Genomic DNA, 26,882 nt, shown 5'->3' on the forward strand with positions numbered 1-26,882 from the left:
TAGTTTTTGAAATGTGCAATTCAACACATTAAAGTAATCAAATGATGCAACACATTTTTAAAACTTTGGATTCAACTTTGCACATGAAGCAAAGTTCAAGAGTTATCTAAAACATTTCACTTATTACTTAAAACGATACTTTAAGATATTTTAAAGATATTTAGGCATGCAAAAAAACACTTAGAGAATGATTTGTTCTGTGTATTTTAGGATTCTAACGATGATGACACATCGACAATATCTGATGAAGATGATGAAGAAAATGAGACAAGCCAGGATGAAAGATTTAGGATATTCATAGTTATAGTTGACATGGTATGCTTTAATTGTATCGGAGCATTGTGCTAATGCTCTTGTCAAATTGCAATGTTTTGGTGTGCCACAAATTCTTTATTATAATAAAAAGAATGAAACTTAGATATAAATGCAATTTATCTGCTGCCATAGTATTTTAGGGTGTGTTTGTTTGAGGTGAAAATGGGAGAAAGAAAAAGGAAGAAAAAGAAATTGGAAGAAAAATAGTTATTTTTTTTTGTTTGGTTGAGAAGAGAAATGGGAGAAAAAAGAAAATGAATAGAAAAATATTGGTGGACCTACCAATTTTTTTTCCTCCAACAATGGAAAGAAAATGAAGAAAAAACTAATTTTCTCTTTATTTTTAATATTACCCCTTTATTTTTTTAATATATTTTATAATATAAAGATAAAATTATCATTTTATAACATTTCTTTCCTTCTTATTTTCCTTTCATCCAAACACATCTAAAAAAAAATAAAAATCCACTTAATTTTTTTTCTTTCCTTTCTATTTCCTTCCAACCAAACTGAATCAAGTTTTATCCTAGTGTAAAAGAAAAATATTAAGTATCAATATTTTTAGTGTAAAAAAATTTATTTAGTATTAGTTCAAAATATATGCCAAAAAATGTTAATCACTTAATATTTCTCTATTTAAACTTAGGATTTAGCTTAAAGACACATATTAACGTTATCAATTTTAAAAAAATATACGTAAAATAATACAATATTTAAATCTCCAATACATTTATTATTTATTTATTAAAATAAAAATTTAAGAACTTCTATTAGTAATAATCTTTTTTTAACTTGTCAATCGAATGAATTTTCTAAGAAGTAAAAAAAAAATATTGTCACCAAAGCATTTTCTTTACTCTCCACCTAACCATCCAATCCTCAACTATGATCTTACTAACCAATGGTTGATCCAATCGAACTGGGAAGCTTAAAAAAAGGAACACCAACTATGACAACGTTTATTAGGTACATATCTTTTAATAAATAAACCCATTATTCAACAGTCCAACACGTTCATCATGATAGTGTCAATTCTTGAAAGTTAAAACTAAAACTGAACTTTAAAATTGGCATTCAAATCCAACTGTAGCTAATCTATGTTTACAAAATTCCCAAGCTCCATGTTCTCTTGATTTGGGGATGCAACCTTTTCTCCCACATTGTACGAGACAAAATGTTGGTTTACTATTGGGTTGATTGGAATTTGGAAGTCACAGAAGAAGCAAGGTTTCACTGCCTTCTCACTTCTCAGGCACCTATATTCTCAATATCAGCACCTTTGTCCACTCTCTTGATAATACCAGCAATTACCTGAGAAGAGAACAACAAAACAAATGTTAGCAGAATTATAAAAATCAGGTTTAGTTGTACTTTAATTCCAGTCCTTCACATCATGTGAACTTTCCTAAATATGGAATTTTGATGCTCTAAATTTTGTTAAATGTGTTATTTTTGTTAATTTCTGGGAAAAGAACCAACATGGTTAATCCACACATTTAGAAAAATTCAAAACTCAAAAGGTTGATTTTCACATTTTTAAAATCCAGTGGCTTAAGTGGACATCGTGTGGTCATGGAGATTAAGTGTACTTAACCCTAAGAACTGCAGGAAAATGCTAATACCGGTCCCCCAATTGCAATATTTGTTTACCATAACAGTATTTGTTATCTATGTATCCTACCTTTCCAGGTCCTAGTTCATAACTTTTCTTCAGCCCCTTGTTTAGAAGAGTCTTCACTGTTGTTTCCCATTGAACAGGGGAAGTAACCTGCAAATTGTAGTATAGAATGCAATTATTTCCCGTTCATGTATTTCTGCATGATGGAGTTTCAGCAGCATACCTGACGTGCCAATATCTTCTTGATAGTCTCGGGATCTGCATGTGGTTGTGCATCCACATTGGAGATGACTGGTATTCTTGGTGTTCTGATTTCTGTTGCTGCCAATGCTGCTTCCAACCTTGACACAGCTGGTTCCATAAAACTAGTGTGGAATGCACCGGCAACAGCTAAGCGAACCTGCAGAATAGAGTGAAAGGCATTAAAACTTTTTAGGAAAGTTAGCATTGGAAAGATAAGATTTGTGGATATGTTCATACAGTCATTCGAGCCTTGAAAGACTTTGCCTTAGATTCCAGCACTTCTACTCCTTTTAAGCCCCCCGAGACAGCATAGTTACCCTAAGAAAACAAAAAAACATCAAAAAGAAGCTAGTGATGAGAAATTTAGACACTAAATTTTGTCTGCTAAGCTTGTTAAAAATCAGATCCATAAGAACCTTACAGGACAAAGGTAATTGGCAATTTGAACCTTCTCAGCTTCGGGTACTTCCTGATTCGCCGCATCACACAATTGTTGGACCTTCTCTGAGTCCAGTCCTATGACACTAACCATGGCACTTTTAGCAGCATCAGCAGCATCCTAGATAAAGGGAGGAAGTTATTTCTGTGAATAAAAATTACGAGCTTCTATCCAAACAAGTTGATGCAAGTCAGACAAGAAATTGGAACACATTGTTTACCTGCATGGCTTCTCCCCTCAATTTGACCAACTTAAGTCCATCTTCAAAGCTTACAATTCAAATAAATACATGGGTTGATAGCAAGTCAATTAAAGAACAAAGTTGAACTCCAAACAAAATCGTACTTTATTGATGGTTCATAAATAATGGTTCTACCAGATGGTACTTTTATGACAGAATAGGTCACCATGACCAAAAAGAAGGGGCATATATGTCGTACTTGCTATTCCTTTGGTTTTACAGTGATTTCTTGATACATGAGGAATAATATGAAGAAAAGGGGGCCATAAGGGGAAAGCATTACAAAATCCAGTTATATATTAATTACTAATACTTGGCAAATCACCTGAAAGCCCCAGCAAAAGCAAGAGCAGTGTATTCTCCCAAACTTAGACCACACGTAACATCAACAGAATCAATAATCTGTTGTCCTCCATCTCTTGCACGAAGTAGCTCCACAGCAGCGAGACTTGTGACATAAATAGCAGGCTGAAGAAGTAGAAAAAAATTGGTAAACATTATGCCCATGTAAATCTTTATATGCGACAAAAATAAACATGAAGAACAGACTGGTGGATAACTATGTATGGACTCACTAATATAATACCATAATCATAAAAGATCTCTATTAAAGGCGAATTTGTTTATTACTTCACTAATTCTTTTATTTTATTCTTGAATATAAATAAAGACACGATGAGGAGGAGAAAAATTCTTGGTGGGATTTGACCCAGGAATGAATTAACTGCCAAAGATATTTAGTATTTGCACATTATAAAAAGGTTGAATGAAATACACATGCTGGAGACACAAGTTAACAACAGCAACCTGTGAATTGACTGTAAAAATATCCATCCAACCAAAACTAATTACCCTCCGCATGACAAGCAATCATTTAACTAAAGTTGCCTAGCTCAATTATTTGCACATAAACCAACTCCATAATACTCCACTAATTATTTTAACGATAAAACTAAGATGAATGTACCCTATATTCTAAATTCATGTTCAATAGATTGTTAAAAAAACAACCACCACTACCCAAAAAGAAGTAAAAAGATTTACCACTTTACCTGACTAAGAACAGTTGAATCTAACTTATCCTTTGGGCCATTGATGCATATATCAAGAAGATCATACCTGAAGGCAGAGAATACACAATATCAGTTACAACAAGGAACCCAGAATCATAGAATTTAAATAAATAAATAAAAAGACAAACATGAGAAAATAGTTAATATAAAACGAAATCAGCAACTACCCCAATATCTCATTTGCCTTCTTATACAGAACAGCAGCAGCAGGCACATTCTGAGCTTCTTTTCCCATTCCAACGGCTTGTGCACCCTGTAATCACATTAATACAGAAATTCATACATCGAATAAACAAAATATATTATATTCATAAAAATGAAATAAAAAATGCGGATCAGAATTGTCTGTTTACCTGACCGGGGAAAAGAAAAGCATTGGAGGGTTTGTAATCGGAGAAGGGAGCATCGTTGAGAACGGAGACCTGAGATCCGGAAGCGACGCTCATGAAAACCCTAGATCGAAGGAGGGGAAGGTTGAAGGTTCTAGAATGTGCATTTGATGGGGAAGAAGGAAAGTTGTTGAGAGAGAGAGAAGGGAGAGTGAGGGAAGAAGAAGAAGCCATAGCTGAGAAGGAAGAATGTGAGGTTCGGATAAGAGGGGAATGGTGAAGCAAAGCTTGCATTCGGTTGCAGAAATAAGAAAATATGTTGCTTGGGGGTATTGTAGTGAGACGGAGATTTCAAAGATGTTGGATTGTTCCTCTTCAAAACCAAAGAAACCACAAACCAGGGTGTCAATCTCTCAATTACTTCACTCCCTAGTCCCTACCAATGTTCTGAAAACTGGACCGGTCATCAAACCGTTTTAGTTACTGGTTCACTGGTTCATTGGTTCAACTGGTCTAACCAGTGGTTCAACTAAAAAAACCGTTTTAGAATAAAATAATAAATAAATTACAAAAGACCAAAGATGAGGGTACTCCAAGAACTCCTATTAGATGCAACAGCATTCAACATTATCACATGTTCTCACACACATACAAAGCCTTAACTCAAAGAACAACCATAGCAAGTGACTTGGAAAGAAAATGTAGACACCGAAACAATCACAAGCATACACAACATGTGAATATTTTTATAGCAAACATAATAATAAAATAACTCTTCTAATGCGTCTCCGAAAATATCCCAAATCAAGAAAACTACATAATCTGATCCACTTGATTCAGAAAGCTACATATATTAGAAAAATTAAGAATCAACCAAAAGAAAAAGAAAAGGAAGGCCTTGTTGATTCAATTCAATTGCCTGAGAAGAAGAATCAAACAGGGCTGAGAAGCTGAGAGTTTAAATGTTAAACCCAAGGTTCTGAAAACCGAATCGGTTATCGAACCGCTCTAACTACTGATTCATTGGTTCATAGATTCAACCGGTTTAACCGTGGTTGAACCGAAAAAACCGTTTTATAATAAAATAATAAATAAAATATAAATAAACACATTAAAACATAATTATAGTCTAATATAAACTTTAAAATATCATCCATACTTAAAAATTACCAGCAATCCAATAACAATATAATCCAGTTACAATATCACAACATCCCACTCCAACCCAATAATCTCAACAAACAACAATCAACAATTATTATTACAAAAATTCTCAACTTCTAATATGTCTATGATCTTATGAGGGAATCAATTACAATAATTTAGATAAACTATGTTTATCTTTCTAAATTCCCTAAGCTAGATTTACTATATATATAGGGTTTATGGTTAATATATATAAAATTGCAAAGATATTTAGATTCAATCTTATTAGTCATTTGGTATTTTCATGAGATCAGCTTGACTTATTCCGTTGGATAACTTTTAGTAAAGTATAAATCCAAGTCAATATATGGAAATGCAAACCAAAAACTGAATGTTTGCAAAACATTTCATTGATCAAATGCTGAAATGCGGTGATATCAAATAACAGCCAGCAAGCATCGCAAAGCAAACAATCATATTCATCTTGGAATGACACAACACAACACAACCCTACCCTAATCATTTAATCAATCAATGCTTCAAAAATTAATCATGCTTCAAAATTTGTTACAATAAAAAATAAAACCATAAAAAGATGTACTATATCTTCTACATTCCAATCAAAGAAAATACCTAATATGTTATTTTTCAAAGGAAAAAATAGAAAATAAATGAGAGAAAGAGCAAGAGACTATTCCATGCCACTGTTTCACAGTAACTTCACAACTGTTTTATTTGCAAAACAAAGTCATTCACAACATGAACTAATACTAGAAAGAAAATGAAAACTTTCATGGCCAACTAGATAGAATTGCTTGCATATTTAGAAAAGAGTAATCACCCAAATTTTGGTTCAAAAGAAACAATTTGGTTTTCAAAAGTATATACATTGTTCTATCCGACATATCTCTAACAGAAAAGAAAAGAATAAACTACTCTACTTACTAGTTACTACCATATGTCACAAAATTTGATACCTTCTATCTACCAATATGCAACAATACAAAGGCTATGGGATCAAAGGCATACAGATCACTACGACTTAGTGAGGAATATGAAAGAATATATTCACACATCAACAAACAAAAATTACTAGGATCAACAAACAAAATTTCGATACCCAATTTAAAAAAGAAACTAAAAAGTTAATTCCTAAAGTGGGTCACAAGATTTACATCCTTAATCATCACAGGACCAACCTCAGAGAGAAGGTCCAAGCATGGTGGTAGAATCTCTTTGGAAGCATGGATTGAGCCATACTAAACCAATAGGAGCAGTTTTAACATGGCAGGAGCAGTTTTACCTGGCAGGTTTTCATCTTCCACTCAGTGAACAATTTATTAAATCAACCACAGCAAAACACAATATAATAATCAAAAGGTAGAGAACAACACCAAAACAATAATTTATCAAATTAACAAGTTAATAAGATCAACTAAAACTGAAAATCAAAATAACAAGAACAATTACAATTTTAAACTACAGCAAACCAACAACAAAATAAGAACTAGAAAACATACTAACCATGAAAACAACAATAAAAAAAACAATAACTGAATAATTAATACAAGAAAGAACAAGAAGGAAAAAAAATCACCCTAGGATGGAGCAGTTCTGAAATTCAAACAGTACAGGGAGAGGGAGGAGCTTTAAATCGCGACGGAGATGGCTGAACGGAGGCAGAACAATGGCGGAACGGTGGCTGAAAGGCGGCGGAACAGAGGCTCGAACACACGGCGTAGAGGACTGAACAGAGGGCTAAGCAGCTCGAACAAGGGTTGGCCAAAAAGGGCAGAACATGGGTTGGCCAAAAACCAGAGGCAGAAGCTTGGCCAAAAAGGAGGCGGATGCGGCGAACAAGGGCGACGTTGCGCCAAATCAGTAACATAGGCAGTGCAAATTTAAAATTTAAAAGTTATTATCAATTTAAAATTTATCATCAAATACAATCAGTGAGCAAAGCCAATCAATCAAGCACTGACTGAGCATTCTGTTCTGATTCTGTGACTGGGAAGCAAGAAATTCAAGTTACAGCAACAAATTTAACAAATCCTAATAAAGTCCCGAATTACAGCAAAAAGGCAAATTTATTGATTACCAATTCAGCAACACGCAAAAATACAGGGATAAGGGAAATCTGAAAAAGAGAGAACACTAAACCAAAACATTAACCAATAATCACAAAACACTAAACCTTCACTCAGCAATTACAAACAAAGCCAGCAATTACAAACATTAGCACATTATAAAACATTCCAAAACACTAAACCTTCACCCAGCAAAACCAGCAACTACAAACAAAGTCATCAGTAAATTTGGTCAAAAAAATTAAGAGCCATCAGCAACTAACAGAGCCATCGAGCCATCAGTAACAGAGCCATCTGTAACAGAGCAAAGAATTGAAAGCAACAGACTAACAGAGCCATCAAGCCATCAATAAATTTGAAAAAAAATTTTACAGCCATCAGCAACCAGCAAATACAAGACAGATCCATCAGCAGCAGGCAATTACAATTTACAAAACATTACAAGAAAAATGGAACAAAAATTGAACAACAATTTCAGAACTTCAAACGAAGAAGAAGACCGAACATTCAGAAATTAAAAGGAAGAAACGGAGGCGAAGAATGAAAGCAGAGCCACTAACCTGGGTTCCGTGCCGAGAAGCCAGCGAAGATGAAAACGACGTGCCGAGCTACCTGGGGAAGAGGAAGATGAAAACGACGTGCCAGTGAAGATGAAAACGACACGGGGAAGAGGAAGCAGCGGCAGCGCTGAGGACTCGGGGACGGCGGCGGTGATGAAGGGCTAGGGTTTTGCTTTGCTTAAGAGGTCTCCAGGGAGTGCACGAATGATTGGGGGAAGAAGAGGAGAGAGAGAGAGGGGGGGGGGGTGGTTCATGAATGATGCTGCTTGTGTTTTTTTTTTTTCCCAAAAAAACAAAACGACCTTGTTTTATTCGAACCGGCCGGTTCAACGGTTTTCAAGCGGTTTTTTTCTCCAGCGGTTCTATGTAGTAGATCGGATCAGTTTTCAGAACCATGGTCCCTACTCAGTACTAACTAAACTATTGCAGAATTTTAAAAACCGAACCGGACCGGTCAGTTGGATCAGTTGGTTCTCTACTGTTTTTTATTCTGAATTTTTTTTTTCTGTTATGATTCCTTGCTGTATTGTTAATTTGTTAGTGCTACTGCTTCTTAGCTAATGCTTCTGCGTTTGCGTTTGCGTTTGCGTTTGCGTGGTTCAACCTCCTCAGCTGCTACTTCATTCCAACTCACATAACACTCACTCTTCTCTTCAACTTCTTATGCAATGGCTGCCACTGAAGAATCGCTCCGCAAGGCCCTCACCGAAAAGCAATCTGCCGTCGAGGCTCAGGGAAATGTTGTCACGTGCACTCAAGGCCGCCGCAGCACCCAAGTCTGACATCGATGCCGCCGTCCAGTCACTCAACGCACTCAAGCTTGAGAAGAACGATGTCGAGCGCCAGCTCCAGTCAATCCTCTCCGCCGACGGTGGACTAAGCAGGGAGGCATTCCGTCAGGCAGCTGTCAACACGCTCGAGCGCCGCCTTTTCTACATCCCATCGTTCAAGATCTACCGCGGTGTGGCTGGCCTCTATGACTACGGCCCTCCCGGATGCGCTGTCAAGTCCAATGTTCTCGCCTTCTGGCGCCAAGGATCCACAATTTGTTCAATAACTGATTTGATTTAATTGAAAACTTAGGGCTTTCGAATTTCGGTTTTGGTTATGGAATTTGCATGTTGTGTATTGTAGAAGGAATTGAGTGAGACTTGAGTTATTTCACTTATTTGAGATTGCTGATTGGCACATGCATGTGGTTACAAAGTTAATCGGTATGGTTACGATATTAGCTTTGTTACTTGAGCTTTCAGATGATTAAGTTCTCGCACGCTTAAAATGGAAATAGAAATGGATGTGCTTATGGTTTCATTGTTAAGTTGAGAGGTTTAGGTTTTGTGGGTGTTGTTTTACTTTGTATTTGGAAGCATTTTGTTCTTGAGGAGAATATGTTGGAAGTTGACTGCCCCTACGTGACACCTGAGGTTGTCCTCAAGGCTTCAGGTCATGTGGATAAGTTTACGGACCTCATGGTTAAGGATGAGAAGACGGGGACATGTTAGTATGTTACCATGCCGACCACTTGCTCAAGGACTTTTGCAATAAGAAGCTGCAGAATTTTGGTTTACTTTGTGGTTGCTAGGATTTAGAAAAAAAATTCAATTGGGGGTTTCGAAGGATTTCTACCGGGCGATTGATGGAACCCTTTGGGCCTTTCTTATGGCCCAAAAAAAAATAGAAATTTAAAAAAAAAACCCTACTGCCAAAGAGCCTTAGCTCAGGTGACGTTTGATCCCTCCTCATCACTAAGGTCTAGAATTCAAATTCTATAGGATGCATTTGAGGGAAAAAATGTGATAAATGAATAATTCCTTGCGTAGAAAAAAAAAAAAAAAACCCTACTACCGTAAAATCGGTTTACATAATTGTTCTTGCTGAGATTGGCTGGTGTATAACTCGTCCGCCGGTGAATACTTGTAAGTTCTCCGTCAAGATGAGGTATACGTCGGCAATGAGAGAACAAGGGGGTGGATACCTGCAAAAGACACTCCGACGCTCAAGTTAGTAAGTGTTTAAGAGGTATAAGAATAATTCTATGAATATAGAATGTAAGACATGAAATAGAAGTTATCATGTGTGTGTAATAATTCTATAAATATAGAATGTAAGACATGATATAAAACTTATAGAACTTATCATGTTGCCCCTTGAGATTAGATATAGAAGGTTCCTTTTATAGGCATAGAATTGATGAATGATATTCATGTTATGACCGTTTGGTCATTAAGATTGAAATGATGGTCATTAAGTCGGTAATGAAGGTGTCGGTTACAAGCAAAGAATAAATGATAATTAACGCCGAATTATAACTCATAATGCACAATAAAGACCGAGTTATAAGGTGATGAATCAATAATAATTATCAATTTTTTTTTTAAATGAATAATTCCTTGCGTAGTTGCGTTTACATGAGATATTAGAGAATGGAACAATGAAAGGAGTGAAACTCATTCTTCGGTGGAAGCGGAGGAGTGATGGGGAAAAGTTGACCACACATCTTGCCATGTCTTGTGGCCTTCAGTCTGTCCCTCTCCCGAATAGTTACTGAAGATGTTGAATCTACCGTGATTGCCAACGGCACACCAAGTTCATTTGTTCTTGCATACCGTTTTCCTATTGATGTACCTGTTAATATTTTTTACATTAGTCTTAAGCATGTGAACGACGATATAACTTGTATGGTGTCAATCTTATTAGAACTTCTATTTATTGACTGACCCGTAATGTCAATCTTATTTGATATACCCGCAACAGTCGATGACTTAGAAATGTATTTAGCAACATCTTCATACTATTTATTCTGGACCAGAGGGAAAACTGTGCACTTAATAGGAGCCAAAACTGCAGGGAACCGAAATACATTTAACTGTTCATCCCCAGCTTTACTTGGCCTCATGTAGAAAGAATGCTCAAAGAGACAATAAATAATCCGTCCAATTCCAAAGGATGGTTCAATCACGGATGGTGTAAAAACTCGTTGGTGCTCCTTCTTTTTCTCCTTCTGAATAGTTACCATTTTGTTTGTAACAGTCACAGTTTTACCAAGTGTACAAACTTCAAAGTTCACCTCCCTTTTTGATTCAAGACCAGCCTTCATATTCAAAGCTTCTTTCTCCTTCATCGCTTGCAGAAAAAATTGACGTGTCATAAGTAACCCCAGTAGCTGTTAAAAAGTGTCACCATATTAAAGGCATTACCTCAAGTGCTTCAACCTCATTCTTCTGACTCCCCTTGAATGCCAGACCCTGGTGTTATAACCAATTTCTGGCATCATACATAAACCATATCAACTAATGGGTACCACAGATTTTAGTGTTGCATATCAAGTTTCAGGGACTAGTATATATATAAACACTACTAATGTTAAAACGTACCTCCACTTCCTTAGACTCTGAAAATTTTTCATGAGCCACCAATGGAACCCCACTTTTATCCTGAAATATCAAATAAAAAGTTACAACGAGAATGAAACAAAAACAAACCACAGGCGTATAATAATATGCTAAAAGATTTATTTAGTGATCATGATATTACAACAAAGGGTAAAATATAGTATACAGTATGACCCGTTAAGTATAGCCACTTCTAAACTTACTGCCCTTCCAGCTTTTTGCGATCATTAAAGCCCCATGTAAGTTGTTTCAAAGTTGAAAGTTCTGCTTTATTAATTAAATGCACAGCAAGCACTAGATAGTCAAAAACGAAACTTCAATAGTAGAATAAGTGATAGATCAAACAGTTTATCGTATAATGGTAAAACAAAGGGGGAAAATGACTTTTTCAATGACAAAAATGTATTTTACTCAACAATATGCCAACGTCAACAAAAGCACATGAATTGTAGTTATAGTATACACTCAAATTTCCTTAATCTTGTAGTTAACATACACAATTTGAATTGTACCAACCACCAAAGTTGCCATCCTATTAATCTATTAGAACTGTATCTTGGTTTAAAATGATATCACTCAGAGAATGTTACTTAATGGTCATTACCGAGTGAGCATGCAAATCATATGCAGACCTATCTGCAATGCCAACACACTCAATCGAACCGTAGGAGCACTCAATCTCAGCATCCCAGCAGTCAGCAGCATAATGGGCCATTTCATTAGCAAGGTGTTGCCTAAATCGTAACCGGTCTTTGTCTATACCAAGACGTGTCAAGAAAAGATATACTCTACCGATGAAATAACCAAGAGTCTCATTGTTGACAATTCTCTGATAATAAAATAATAATAATAATAAAGAATTGGAAAAAAGAATCATAAAACATAATAGAAGATGACTGAAAATCAGGGCAGAAGAAAACAAGAAAGCTTGAACTCATCATAGCTCAAACTGACCTTTGACAAAGCTTCACCGAGGCGAATTCTCTTTGCGGATTGACCAGACATTTGTTCTTCCCTTAGGAACATTAAAAATTCCAATTCAGCAACCTCTTTGTACTTTGGATGAGATTTATCTTCTGGATCAACAAAGTGCTCAATTTCTGCCAATGTAAATTCACGGACTCTAAGAAGGCCTTGTCGGGGAGATATCTACACATAGACAACAATCAAGAATAAGAAAAGGTTATAAACCTGTCATCACATTAAAGAATAATGTAACAAGTTCAAAGAGAAACATCTAGGCGTTTGTAAAGCAAAAACAAGGCAACAATTACCAACCTCATTTCTGAATGCCTGCCCGATTTGGGCTGCAGCAAATGGGAGTTAGCCTTGTGGCACGTTTTTGTATGTGGCCGCTAATGTATTTGTCTAGGTGTCTTTGTCGAGCTAACCGCTCTAATAAATCTTTGGCGATCACACACTCATCTGTAGCGTGTCATGCTTTTGGTGAAAGGTGCAATATTTGGATTTATCCAAGTTTTTTGTGTCCTGATAATTGTCGACCTTTCGGGGAGGCTTGATGAGCTTCGAATTTAGGATCTCCTTGATTATGTCTTCTCTTTTTGTATTAAACTGTGTATATGAGTCATAGCAAAGAGTTAGCTTGAAGGCCTTCTTGTTGTCCCGAGCTTTATCCTCGTATTTGCTGCTGTGAGTTTTCTCTTATTTTCAAGCTTGGCGGAGTTCCACAATCTCCATTTGAACTTTAGCCTTCTCATGGAACTCGGCCAATGTTTTTGGCTTTGCAACCGTGATCGTTTCTTGGAATTTGCCTGGTCGAAGTTCGCTTTTGATAGCGCGCAGATGCACTTTGGGGTGAAGGTCTGGTATAGTAATTGCTACCTTTGTAAAACGAGTAATATAGTTTTTCAGGCTTTCATTCTATCCTTGCTTGATTGTGTTTAAATAATTGGAGTCATGTAAACAGATAGAAGATGCAGCGAAATGATCCTCAAAAAGTTTTGCTAAATCCTAAAAACGAGAAATAGAATCTGCAGGAAAAGAACAAAATCAATCAAGTGCAGGACCGTCTAAATAAATAGGAAAACAATGACACAAAACAAGGTCAGAAGCATCGTTTACTATCATTATAGATCAAAATTTCTTGACGTGCTTTCTTGGATCGCCCAACCCATCATAATGGGTTAAGCTGGTAGGCGGAGTAAACCTCTTGGGCATTTGAAAGTTCATGACATCTACAGTGAACGGACCAACATCATCGTCCGGTTGATTCTCTTCATCGGCTCGCCGACCTTCTTCATGTTGCTGGGTTTCAGAGACATGTGTTGGGTTAGATTCGTGCTCTCATTATGATCGTCATTATTTTCAATCCGAGCATTAGTCAACTCGGCTATTTGGTTTGCCATTCTTTGATTCTCTTCCGCCATGTGCTGATTAGCCTGTTGTAACTCAGTCATCATTCGAAGTAGTTCAGAGGGTGTGGGAGGTAGGGGTGTGCATGGGTCGGATGAAACCGGATTTGATGTGACCCAGACCCGACCCAAAATATATACCGGGCCTATTTATTAGACCCGAACCCAGCCCTAGACCCGATGAAACCTATACACTTTCGGGCCACGATTATATCGGGTAAAAACCGGGTGAAAACCAGGCCGTTAACATTACATTACCTTGATACCTTCTTATAAGCTAGCATGTGACAATATCCAAATTTCCAATACACCAACCATTATTTGACATGGTAAAATTCACTTAGAAAAATATAATAAGAACCAACTCTTCTCTAAAATTAAAGCATAACCATAATCAATACTAATATTGTCTAATAACACCAAATATTTAAATCAATATAAATAACATAATATTATGCATTAGTCTAAAATCTTATGCATTTTAAACATAAAACATTAACTTATAGTCTTATAATAACTAATAACACAAAATATTAAGGTTTACAATACTTAAATTCCACATAAGAATAGCCATCATCCATCACTAATAACACAAAATATTAATTGTGTATGATGACCGGGCCACCGGGCCGACTTCGGGTGACCCGAGCCATAGCCCAGACCCAACCCAAAATAATGACCGTGTCTATTTTTGAGACCCTTACCCGGCCCTAAACCCGGTGAAATCACACCAAAATAGCCTCTAAAGTGTTCGGAATCGGGCCGAGTCTTCGGATCGGGCTGGGCCATGCACACCCCTAGTGGGAGGTGGTTGAGCAGCCATAGGTGGATGGAAAAATTTTGAGGACTAGGAAAGAAGGAAGCTATGAAGCACGGACACTTCGCTGAGTTATCGTATCCGCGTGTCGGACACATTTCAGACACGACACTCACTGACACTCGTCCGACACGCGTGACTGCTGTGTCCAGCCGTGTCTTAATAAAAAATAAAAAATTCTTTTCCGAACACGCCTGGACACACCTAAATACCATTACGTGTCCGCGTGTCCACTCTTATTCTTAACATATATTCTTAAAATAAATTTATATATAGTATATATTATTATTTATTAAAACAAAAAATATTTTAAATACTTGATATAATTAAAACAAGACATTAAAAATAATTAAAAATTTTAATTTATATTTTAATATCAATAAAATATCAAAATATTATTACAATTTATCTAAAAAATACTTTGTATTTTATATATATGCGTGTCCCCGTGTCATGTAAGATTTTAAAATTCGCGTGTCGGCATGTCCCGTGTCCGTATCAGTGTCCGTGCATCATAGGAAGGAAGGAAGGGCTTTTATTTCTTAGACCCTACGGCTGGCGCCAATTATTCTTGCGTGGATGAACTATAAATCGGCAGGATATATCTCATCTTCTGCTGGATGAATCCGAGCTTTTTCTTTCAGCAGAGTTGTCCTCGGCTCAGGTAAACAAAAAGGTGCGGGTACTTGCAAAAGGCATCTCGACGTTCAACTTAGTGAATGTTTTATCAAGATGTACTTGTGTATATAAAAATTTCTTACCTCCCTTTTTATAGGGTGGAGTATTCGATCATTGCATTTTGAATATTCCCCTTCTTATTGTAGAATAATGACGTATGGAAACGTTTTTATTTAGATGACCGTTTGATTAATAACCGATCTTATAACGTCTATCGCCGAGTTATAACGTATGGCCGTATTATAACAGCCATATCACATCCAAATTGACCTTGAGGTTTAATATTTAAGAGTGATACTAGGTAGTCAAAGATTAATTACAATATAAAAATGTCATATAAAAATTTTCATTCTCTTGATAAGTAAGTGATATACACCTTCTTATCACTTACTCTCCTTATTACCTACTATATTTCTGCATGCTTGGAGTCATTAATGTTCTTTCCAAAACCAATTTCAGTTTCTTTCAAATTAAATCCCTAAAACTCCTCAATCACATTATTACCCATTAAAATACAATTTTTCTGCAGAAATTATGGAGGTTAAATTTAAAAATTTTAACAACTTCTACTGTACAACTCATATTTTATATATAAACTATTAAAAAATAAAAAATAAAAAATAAGATATAAACAAAAATTTAAAAATAAATATTTAAAAATAATTAACTCGTCATAATAAAAATCAATAAATAAGTATACATATGAATATTAAATAAAAAATATTAAAATAATTAAAATCATGACCTATTAGTGCACATATGAGATAATTTGAAAAATACAATAAGACGCATAGTTTAAAATTTGGTAATATTAATTATAAAAATTTATTAATTATAGACATCATATGTATGAAATTATGAATATTATGAGTACAAAATTATGGATGTTATTAATATGAAATTATCGATGTTATGTATATGAATTTATGGATGTTATGGGTAAATTTATCAATTGAATAAATTAATTTAAGAATTTGACATTTTTTCAAATTCAATTATGAAAAAATTTAAAAACATCTGTGTTAATTTGATAGTTACTTATGTAATAACTAAAAAATAATGTGTGTATGGATGTAACATCTAATAAACATGAATTTAATTTTTAGATATTAGTTGTATGTAATTATGGCTGTTATGTATATGAACTTATGAATGTTATGTGTATGAACTTTGTTAGTACAGTATAATTATAGATGCACATAAAAAAAATTAAATCAATTTATTACCATATCTCATTAAAGTTAGTGTTGTTTTTCATATTCTCGAAAATTATTTGACGGACAATAATCTCATCGGGTGAGTTTTCTGTTGTTCAAATTATTTTTCAACTCATTGTAAATTTCCTTAGCCTATGCCAATTGTGCTTGTAATTAAAATAGAGTTGTGATTTTTAGCTGGAAAGAATAAACAACTTTCATGATCCAGATTAACAATGAAAAATCTATTAAACCAAGCTTTCACATTTTTCAACGTTTGCAATAATAATAAATGAATTAAAGAAAATAAAAATAAATTACAATTAAAATTATTTAGTGAATATTATTATTATTTTTAATTATTATTAGTTATTATTGTATTCTTAAATCTAAGATTTGAACCTCTCTCCAAAGATGACATTCCTTTGGTGGCTATTTATTAAGCATGAGAGAGAAAATCATATGACATTAACATTCAAATTATAAAAGAAAATATTAAATAGTGATTATAATAATGTCTAATAATTAGGAATATGATATTATAATTAATATCAGTAATAAGTGGGGCTGATAAGTAGATTGATAAGAGAATGAAATAAAAAATCAAAATATTATTAAGTTATATAAATGAAATAAATTATGAAAAATTTTGGCTAAGTATGACTAATTTTCTGTTACCAAACTTTTTCCAATATTTAATTTCAATTTTGTCGTTGCAAAATCTATTTCATCCTACATTTAAAAATCCCAAATAATAACAGTAGGTAACACCCGTTAATTAAACCGTTATTCAGACTCTTACGTTAATTATACGTTATAACACCTAAATTATATTAAATTTATCCAAAGGGGAAAAAAGGGATAAAGTTGTTAAACAGTTAAAGGCGTAGGGCAATTTACCTAAATAAATAAATTTTGAATTTTGAAATGGAGAGTGGAGAGAGCGGGGGAGAGTCTTCGAGGGTGGCACATAGCGAGGTAGCCGGCCATGCCGGCGAGAGCAATAAGGGGGAGAGTGGAGGTGGGCATGCATCAGGTGAAAAGGAGGGAATTAAAGGAGACAATAACAAGATTCAAGGTCAGCGGATATCATTCAGAGATAAAGTTGTGGGTGCCTCAACAAGGAGAGCTTTGGAAGTTGCTGATTCTCTTGATGGGGATAAGATGGCTAAAGTAGTTGGTAAGCAAGGCGATTCGGAGATACCAACTGTGACGTTCACTGAAGAAGCAAAGGAGATATTGGCAGAGCCCTACAAAGATGCCATCGTGATCAAAGTTCTTGGAAAAAACTTTAGCTATACGGCGATCACGCACAGGCTTAAAGGAGTCTGGAGAACCAAAGGAGGATATGAGGTACTAGATGTCGGTTTTGGCTATTTCTTAGTTAAATTTGATCTCTTGGAGGATAGAGAAAAAGTTCTCCTTGGAGGACCATGGATGATTACTGGTAGTTATGTTGCGGTTAAACCTTGGAGTTCTTCATTCAGACCTTGTGAAAACACTTTTGGATCTACCATGGTTTGGATAAGAATCACAGGTTTAAACATTAACTATTATCAAGAGAAAGCCATGAAAATGATTGCGTCAGCTGTTGGTAAACCGATCCGCATCGATTTAGCCACCAAGTCTGCAGAAAGGGGAAAGTATGCAAGAGCATGTGTGCAAATTAACTTGGGACTTCCAGTCATAAAAAAGATTCAAGTTGATGGTCATATGTATGACATAGAATATGAGCACTTGAATTTAATTTGTGAAAAATGTAGCTGCTTTGGGCATGTAACAAGAGAATGTGCGAAAGAGAACAACAATGACATTGGGAAGGAAACCATGGTGAAGGAGAAAAATTTGTCGTCACTGTTTTCGGTGGATAACAATGAGAAAACGACAGAAGGTAGTCAAATCCCAGTAAAAAATCAAAATTCAACTTTTGAATTTGGAATTAATGCCAAATCAATTCCAATTATGGAGAAGCATGGAGCAGCGGGTCTTGTGCATGATAATTTACAAGAATCACGCATGGATAGGGATACTCAAGCAAAAGAGGATGAATGGGTTACAGTTAGTAGAAAAGGCAAGGAAAAAGTGGGTAAAGGCCCCAATGTAGTGCCAAAAAAAGCCAATGTAGCAATATGCTCCAATTTGGTGAGTAAGAAATTTTCTTTTGGGTCTAATAAAATGCATGCTGGATCCTCATCAAATGCAAAGGTGAAGTCTTTATCAAATGCAAAGGTGGAGCCTAAGGAAAAGAAAGATCCTCCATCCACACTTGGCTCTTTGGGAACAACTCAGGTGGCTTTCAAGGATCAGAGTACTCCTTTTTTTAAAGCAGGGCACAAAAGGCAGCGTCCTATTTCGCTTCAAAACTCACCTATTGAAGCATTGTCAACGGATTCTCGAGTACAAAAAGAGCTTGATAAAGCTAGTGCAACAACAAACTTGGAGAACCAACCTCAACAGAAGAATGATGGTTCTGCAACGCAAGGCCACCAGAAGACAATTGAAGACAGGGGTCCATCAACGTGAGGTAGAATGATTATAAATTCCAATTATTTAATTTATTTTTATGGATTGTGACCATTTAAATATTATTAGTTGGAATGTAAGGGGAGCGTCAAATAAGATGTCTCGGGTGCACTGTAAGGAGTTAGTACGAAAATTTCAACCAACTTTTTTTATTTTGGTGGAAACTCATATTGGGTTTGAAACTATGAAAGAATTTTGGGGGAGATTAGGCTATTATCCTGTAGGGATTGTAGATGCTGTTGGACATAAGGGAGGAATTTGGTTCCTCTCTGCTAATTTAAAATTTTCTTGTAAAATTCTTTGGGCTATGAATCAATGTGTAACTTTGGAAATTGATGGTGGTGGGCGAAGATGGATTTGCAGTGCGGTTTATGGCAGCCCTCAAGCCACTAATAGAGTAGAATTATGGAGTCATCTGCTTGATATTGGTTTGTGCATTCAGGACCCATGGGTGGTGGTTGGGGATTTTAATGATATTTTGAGTGTTCATGAGGTGAAGGGGGGTAATTACTATCCGACTCGCAGTAGTGTCTTTGCAAGTACTCTAGATTCTTGTGGTCTTTTTGATCTGACAACCTCTGGAAGACGGTTTACTTGGTTCCGTAAAATTCAAGGAAACAGAGAAATTGCAAAGAGATTAGATAGAGCTTGCTGTACTGCAGAATGGCGTCTTCTTTTTCCAGAAGCTTTTGTTGAAGTTCTCAGCCGTTCCCACTCTGATCATTGTCCCCTACTTATCCGATGTCAAGGAGTTCCTATCAAGAAAGGAAACCGGCCTTTTAGATTCCAAGCGGCATGGGCAACGCATCCTGATTACAAGGCCATTGTTCAAAAATCTTGGAATAGTACATACTTTGGCATCCATAGGAAGTTGTTGGGGGTTCAAGAAGCTTCGTTGGAATTCAACTCTACGGTCTTTGGCAATATTTTTATTAAAAAGAGGGAATTGGAGGCTTATTTGAATTATATTCAACGAAAAATGGAGGCTGACGATGATCCGATTTTGAAACACAAAGAGGAAGAATTGAGAGCTGAGTATAATCTAGTTTTGGCCCAGGAAGAATTGCTTTGGTACCAGAAGTCAAGAGATCAATGGGTTCGGTATGGTGATAGAAATACTAGCTTTTTCCATATGCAAACCATCATTAGAAGAAAATCTAACAAGGTTCATGGGTTGCTGGTCAGTGATGGGTCCTGGTCTGATGATCCGGAAGTTTTGCAAAGAGAGGTCGTTCATTTTTTCAAAAATATTTTTTGCTCTACTGAGCCTGTTGAGGTTAATTGCATGGGAGAAATTCCTATGCCATCTCTTAGCCAAGATGCTTGTGATAATTTGTCTAAACCAGTAACAATGTTGGAGGTTAAAGAAGCTCTGGATAATATGAGCTCGTTCAAAGCTCCTGGCCCGGATGGTTTTCAAGTTTTTTTCTTCAAGGAATATTGGGATGTGGTGGGTCATGAGGTGTGGCGTACTGTTCAGAAAGCATTCTTAGGGGAGACTTTAAGCCATTCTTTGCTGGAAACTTTGATTGTTCTTATCCCTAAATGCGATCCTCCAACTAGATTGAAGGATTTTCGGCCAATAAGCCTTTGTAATGTAATTTATAAGCTAGTGACTAAAGTGCTGGTTAATAGATTACGACCTTTTTTGGATGAGATTGTTAGCCCAACTCAGGGAGGGTTTATACATGGTAGAGGAGCGCCTGATAATATTATTGTGGCCCAAGAAGTTCTTCACTTTCTTAAGCGGACAAAGTCTAGAAAAGGAGCTATGGCTTTTAAGATTGATTTAGAAAAGGCTTATGATAGAGTTGATTGGAATTTTCTTGAGCACACTCTTGAATCTTTTGGCTTTCCTTCTCTAATTATTCGGCTTGTAATGAATTGTGTTCAGGCTTCAAATCTTTCCATCCTTTGGAATGGGAATAGATTGGACAGCTTCCAACCTCGCAGAGGGCTCAGGCAAGGAGATCCAATTTCTCCTTATTTATTTGTTTTGTGCATGGAGAGATTGGCGTGCTTCATTTCCAAACAAGTTGATGAGGGTATTTGGGATGGTGTGGCTGTTTCTAGAGGAGGACCTAGAGTTTCTCACTTGATGTTTGTAGATGACCTCCTCCTTTTTTGTAAAGCGAAGAAAAATCAAGTTCGGAATGTTGTGCACACCTTGGAGTTGTTCTGCAAAGCTTCAGGTATGAAGGTTAACATTGAAAAATCTAAAGCTATTTGTTCTAGAAATATCTCTAATAGAAGGAAGGAAATGTTGTTTGGTGTTTCTCATATTCCTTTTACTAGTGACCTAGGCAAATACTTGGGGGTGAACCTTAACCATCCTCGAGCTGCTAGGTCTATTTTTTCGGACTCTTTAGAGAAGATCAAGAATAGGCTGGCTAGTTGGAAAGGTCGGCTCCTTAACAGAGCAGGCAGGCTTTGCTTAATTAAATCTGTTGCTTCTTCTCTTCCTATTTATCAGATGCAAGTGACTCTTTTTCCTACTTCGATTTGTCAAAAGATTGATTCTGTGCTTAGACAATTCTTGTGGAAGGGAAAGGTGGGGGAGCGATGCTTAAATTATGTCAAGTGGAGCAAAGTTGTCACTCCAAGAAAATATGGAGGCTTGGGAATTAGAGATACCCAGTGTGTAAATTTTGCTTTATTAGGAAAGCTTGTTTGGCAATTACTGCATAATAATGATAAGCTTTGGGTAAGAATTATGTTGGCAAAATATTTATCTGGGAGGTCTTGCTTTTCATCCAGTTTTTCTAATAATGTTTCAAGCACTTGGCGAGCAATTTATAAGACAATAGAAAAGCTTCGTGATGGTTTTGATTGGTGTACAGGCAGGATGTCTCAATCCTTTTGGTATCATGCTTGGCGACCATGTGGAACGCTAGCTCCTTTGGTTCCTTTTGTGCACATCTCTGATTCTCACTTGAAGCTAGAAGATGTCTGGTACCATGGACATTGGCGGTGGGATATTCTTTGCACAATGATTCCGGAAGAAGTTAAACTTGATTTGATGCTCTTTGATCCTATCAAGCAGGCAGGAGATAAAACGGGTTGGTTTTGGACAAACTCAAATACTCTCACCTACTCGACTAAAAGTGGGTATGAATGGCTATTGAAGAAGAAATTTGGCTGGAACGATAATGAAAATTGGCTTTGGCTTTGGCGCTTGAGAATACCGGAGAAGATAAAGTGTCTGCTCTGGCTTTGTCTCAACAACGGAGTTCCCACAGCTAGTTACCGGTTTCAAAGAGGTCTTGCTACTTCTGATTTTTGTCAGCGATGTTATCTTGCTCTAGAGGATATTAACCACTGCTTTAGGACTTGCCAAAAAGCTCGTCAGATTTGGATTAGCTTAAATTTGGGAATGACCGCTGAGGACTCTAGTTTGGATTTTGTGTCTTGGATTCGTTCTAACCTCAACAAAAATGAGTTTCTCTTTGCAGCGGCCTTTTGGTGGATTTGGAGGGATAGGAACAATGACATCTTCCATCAAGATGATCCATGGAGTAAGGAAAAAATTGTTCACTTAGTTCAACATGCTGCTCGCGATTTCTCTAAGGTTGTTACCAACCAAAAACATATTATTCCTTCCTCTTTGCAATATAACTGGGAACCACCTCCAATGAATGTCTGTAAAATGAACTGCGATGCAAGCGTTTTTGAAAATGGGCAATTAGCGGGCTTTGGATGTATTATTAGAGACAGCATGGGAATTTGGATGAAAGGTTGTTCTGCCAGTATACCTCTTTCTAGTGTTCTCTCTTGTGAGCTTCATGCTATTTGGAGAGGGCTTGTTATGGCTTGGGATTGCGAGTGTAAAGAGGTCATATGTGAAACTGATAATCTTGATGCATTTCTTCTTGTTTCGCGAGGCACAACCAGCATGATTACGAATGACTCTGATCTGCTTGGCAAAATCAAAGAGATGCTTCAGCGCAATTGGACAGCTACTTTAGTGCTCATCCAGCGTACAGCAAACAGAGCGGCTGATTTAATGGCTAAGACTGCTGCTTTAAACAAGCAGGTGTACCTAGAGTGGTTACAACCCCCTAATAATTTAGACATTATCATTAGAGAGGAGTGCTACTCTTTCTCTTAGTTGTTTTTTCTTTGTGTTATGTTCAGTCACCAAAAAAAACAGTTAAAGGCGTCCTTGGGAATTCCGTTATTCTAACAAAAACCAAGGACCTAAAAAAAGGACCAAATCACGTCCAAAAAAAAAAAAAAAAAGACCAAAAGCCTCGACCTTAAACTTCACTCCCTCCCTACCACTAAGGTCTAGAGTTCAAATTCTAGAGAATGCATTTGAAGGAAAAAATGTGATAAATAAATGGAGTGTGTGGATGTGTTGTGTACCTAGAATTAGGAATTGTCCAATCCATTGGGATACTTTGGATTGAAAGTTATCCAATTCACTGACAAAAAAAAAAAAAAAAAAATCGCACATCCCACATTAACGTTTCGTCGCCTCAAAAACCGAAAAAGAAAAATCCTCCCTACTCTTCCAAACTGAACTGGCTGCACTAAACCATTTTAACGTTTCATTAACGTTAAAATACGCCATACAAATCTGCGTATATATTGCCTTTGCAAAATATATATTTTGGTTCAATACATGTCCTCTTAAATATTTGCTTAATACAAAATCAAGAGGTAGAACTTGATGAATATGACTTGAGCGAGATTGATACTAAACCTCGCATGAGTGCATCGTTGAAGTGGTAAATTCCTATATTCAAGGTAGAAAATAAAGGTTTTGATAATCAATTTGTTCCATGTTTCACAACAAAGGCATCCCACCGCATATTATTTAACAGAATATAACATAATTCTATAGTTTTTTCTTTTACCATATTCATATATTGTATAATCACTAATACTAATAGCATTATATTAATCTTTACATGGTAATATAAGTAGAGTTGAGCCAATAAAAAATCTTGGTATCTAATTAATTGTACAGCAATATGCTCAAGAAGGGTTTATGATTCTTTACAAACACTCAAACAGCACTGAAGGAACCAAATCATTGTTCAAATGCTGAATTATCATGATCACTTGGTATATGACTACTACCATATTTATCAGACATCACAGGCAGAGATGGGTGCAGCTCCGGCCGAGGGAATCGCAGTTTGAGCCGGAAAGCATCGACTCCATTCAAATAATAATGGAAGAGCCTCTTAGCCCTAATAAAGCCAAGGCGACCATAGAGTGCCAATGCTCCTTTGTTTGTAACTTCTGATTCCAGAGTAACTTCTTCACAACCAGATTCCATCATCACCTTAATAGACCGAGTAACAAGTTCTGTAGCAATGCCTTTTCCTCTATAGGGCTTGATCACAACCAACATGGCAATGTATCCTCTGGAAATGTTTCGATGGTCGCCCATCTTACAAACCACCGTGCCGACACATTTACCCTTGTGGAATGCCAGGAAAGAGAGTTGAGGCCAGAGATATACAAAGTAACGATAGGTGAATATGGAGTACGGCTCGCTGAGTTCTTGGTCGACTAGGTTCATGATAAGGGGGAGGTGGTGCTCGCCACCATAACTAACATACTCAATCTCCGATGCATCACAATCCACTTTCTTGATTTCTAAGCCTTCTTTGGTGCTTGTTTCCATGGTGTCTCTTCTTTGTACTCCTTGTTTTAGTCTTGGCTATTGCTTTGATATTCTTTTTGCATTGGAATACAATTGTAACATTTAGAGCTAAACCCTTAAATTAACTCTTCAAAGGTGTGAAACATCGTTTATTCAAGATCCATGACATCAATTTAGTAATCAAAAGACTAAGTTTCATTTAAAAGAACCCAAACATCTTTACTGCTTTGAACAAATTCTTTCAAGGTTGACGTTAATTAACAAGCTTATCATGAAAGTTTTCAAACAATTAATAGCAACGATTTTTTATTAAAATAAATGAAGCATAAAAAGATCCAATAATCAATCACAAAGAATATGCCACACAATGAATCATAGAACAAGACTTTAATGATGGATATAGTTTCATAATACAAGCATTAGAAGTAAACCAGTTCTCAGAGAAAGATTAGAGCTACCTAAAAGCTAAAATCCAACTGAAATTGGAACTAAAAATAAAATCTAACTCAAATTGAACAAATCTCAATAACGAAGATTTGAAGTAGCATACAGAGAAGAAAAAATGAAAAATTAAGAAAAAAAACCTGGACAAATCAACGAAGGAAGAAGCAACGATATTATATGTGGATCGGCAATCGATTACCGGCGAAGAAACCACTACGGTGATCGGCGATGTGGCAACGTGCGAGATGCGAGGTATCTGAAGCAAGGGAGATAAACCCTAACAATGAACAAAAAAAGTTAGGGTTCATGGGCTGGCCCAATTATGCAAACAAAAACTAGGAGTATGGATAATAAGACCCATTCGACCAAAACTCCAAAAAAATTGCGTAAAACTTAGAAGCTCTCAGGTCAGGAGTTCCTGGAAAACTCAGCGGGTGTCTTCGTCGGAGAAAGAAAGAAGGCAAAATGGAAGGAAATCGGATGAAGAAGAAGGAGTATCCAGACGCAGAGCCTGGGGGGTAGTTTCAAGGAGTGTTTCGAATTTGAGAGTGACTTCGGCGGGGTGTTGCCGGGTCTTTAGGTTCTGTTCCGGTATGGATCGGGCCTGTCCGGCCCATACCTCGACCAAAAAGTCGTTTCTTACTTCTAATTTTTTTAAGTATTCTACATGTTAATTAGCTCATACTTTTTACATAAACTAAATTAGGTTAAAGTTTTAACTAAATAAAACTATTGTCATCACCGCCACCAACAACACCATTATTATTACTATATATATATATATATATATATATCTTTAATTTGTTGTGAAACAACTAAATAAATAAGAAAGATGTAAATATAAAATAAAAATATGTAAATAGAAGACTCTAGTATTAATATAATTAGTTCAATAATGATTTATATATATACATTAATATTATATGTTGTAATATGTATATATATGTAAAGATAGAAAGAAGTATTAAAAGTAAAGAGAGAGAGAATTGCATTTGTTTTTATTACTGTAAAGAGAGAGAGAAAGGGAAATATTTGTAATTGTGTGTGTCAAATTCTATTGCCTCGGTCATGCTTTTATAGGCAAACAAATTCTTCTTTTCAAATATTATTAATTGTGCTATACGAGAATTTGCTCCTTCCAGCACGGGAAATTAGATTCACCCATAAATGAGCATTCATCCTTATCCTTCCATGTTGTAACACTCCCCCTTGAATGCTCATTTAGGAATATGCCTCATTAAAATCTTACTAAAGAAAAACCCAGTGGGAAAAAACTTTAGTGAAGGAAAAAGAGTACAATATCCTTTGTGATGGGGACTGACTCATTAAAAACCTTATCAAGAAAAATCCAATAGGAAAAAAATCTGACCAAGGGAAAAAGAGTACAGTCTCCCCCTCTTGCCGACATCATTTAATGTCTCGAAATCGCCGCATCCCAATCTCATGTACCAATCTTTCAAAGGAGAATTTTGGGAGTGACTTTGTGAATAAATCTGCCAGATTGTTACTTGATCGAATCTGTTGGACATCAATTGTCCCCTGATTTTGAAGATCATGAGTGAAAAAGAATTTGGGAGAAATATGCTTTGTTCTATCGCCTTTGATGTATCCGCCTTTAAGTTGAGCAATGCATGCTGTATTATCTTCAAACAGGACAGTTGGAGCTATCTTATGATCAATCAGTCCACATGATGACAGAATATATTGAATCAGACTCCTCAGCCAAAAACACTCACGACTAGCTTCATGAATCGCTAGTATTTCAGCATGATTAGAGGAGGTTGCTGCTATC

At 36.1% G+C, this 26,882-nt stretch overlaps 4 protein-coding genes across 16 annotated transcripts; 1 reads left to right on the forward strand and 3 right to left on the reverse strand.

Moving 5' to 3' along the window:
- Window positions 1-1,220: 1,220 nt before the first annotated feature.
- On the reverse strand, window positions 1,221-9,499 carry LOC107622774 (uncharacterized). 13 transcript variants are annotated; one of them, XM_088506371.1, is made up of 13 exons: window positions 8,052-8,319; window positions 7,002-7,231; window positions 6,604-6,707; window positions 4,283-4,712; window positions 4,097-4,182; window positions 3,909-3,975; window positions 3,182-3,324; window positions 2,836-2,884; window positions 2,598-2,735; window positions 2,414-2,494; window positions 2,157-2,333; window positions 1,997-2,083; window positions 1,221-1,626 (listed from the first exon to the last, which is right to left on the reverse strand). In XM_088506371.1, exons 4-13 carry the CDS (start codon window positions 4,550-4,552, stop codon window positions 1,564-1,566), a joined length of 1,161 nt encoding a protein of 386 aa, XP_088362497.1. In that variant the 5' UTR covers window positions 4,553-4,712; window positions 6,604-6,707; window positions 7,002-7,231; window positions 8,052-8,319; the 3' UTR covers window positions 1,221-1,563. The 13 variants fall into 13 exon arrangements, with proteins under 13 accessions (XP_088362497.1, XP_020969801.1, XP_088362529.1 ...); XM_021114142.2 differs by having other exon boundaries at window positions 4,283-4,787; XM_088506403.1 differs by having other exon boundaries at window positions 4,283-4,705; window positions 8,052-8,272.
- A 951-nt stretch (window positions 9,500-10,450) lies between these two features.
- Window positions 10,451-12,766, reverse strand: LOC107620176 (glycine--tRNA ligase, mitochondrial 1; the record flags this gene model as incomplete). The annotated part of the gene is given in 8 exon segments (XM_016322381.3): window positions 10,451-10,676; window positions 10,770-11,177; window positions 11,251-11,297; window positions 11,299-11,315; window positions 11,426-11,485; window positions 12,048-12,272; window positions 12,398-12,592; window positions 12,722-12,766. Coding segments are annotated over 8 exon segments (1,206 nt in total), but the record flags the coding sequence as incomplete, so codon positions are not given.
- A 6,447-nt stretch (window positions 12,767-19,213) lies between these two features.
- LOC148579212 (uncharacterized) lies at window positions 19,214-23,137 on the forward strand. Its single transcript, XM_088489198.1, has 4 exons — window positions 19,214-19,942; window positions 20,015-20,621; window positions 21,870-22,088; window positions 22,962-23,137. The coding sequence occupies exons 1-4, from the start codon at window positions 19,214-19,216 to the stop codon at window positions 23,135-23,137; spliced, it is 1,731 nt and encodes a 576-aa protein (XP_088345324.1).
- Window positions 23,138-23,960: 823 nt separating this feature from the next.
- Window positions 23,961-25,603, reverse strand: LOC107624109 (N-alpha-acetyltransferase MAK3). The gene is made up of 2 exons (XM_016326568.3): window positions 25,231-25,603; window positions 23,961-24,719 (listed from the first exon to the last, which is right to left on the reverse strand). Exon 2 carries the CDS (start codon window positions 24,665-24,667, stop codon window positions 24,065-24,067), a length of 603 nt encoding a protein of 200 aa, XP_016182054.1. The 5' UTR covers window positions 24,668-24,719; window positions 25,231-25,603; the 3' UTR covers window positions 23,961-24,064.
- Window positions 25,604-26,882: the final 1,279 nt, after the last annotated feature.

This window comes from Arachis ipaensis, chromosome B10 (genome assembly GCF_059453495.1).
Source record: "Arachis ipaensis isolate K30076 ecotype BB chromosome B10, ASM5945349v1, whole genome shotgun sequence".
NCBI lineage: Eukaryota > Viridiplantae > Streptophyta > Magnoliopsida > Fabales > Fabaceae > Arachis > Arachis ipaensis.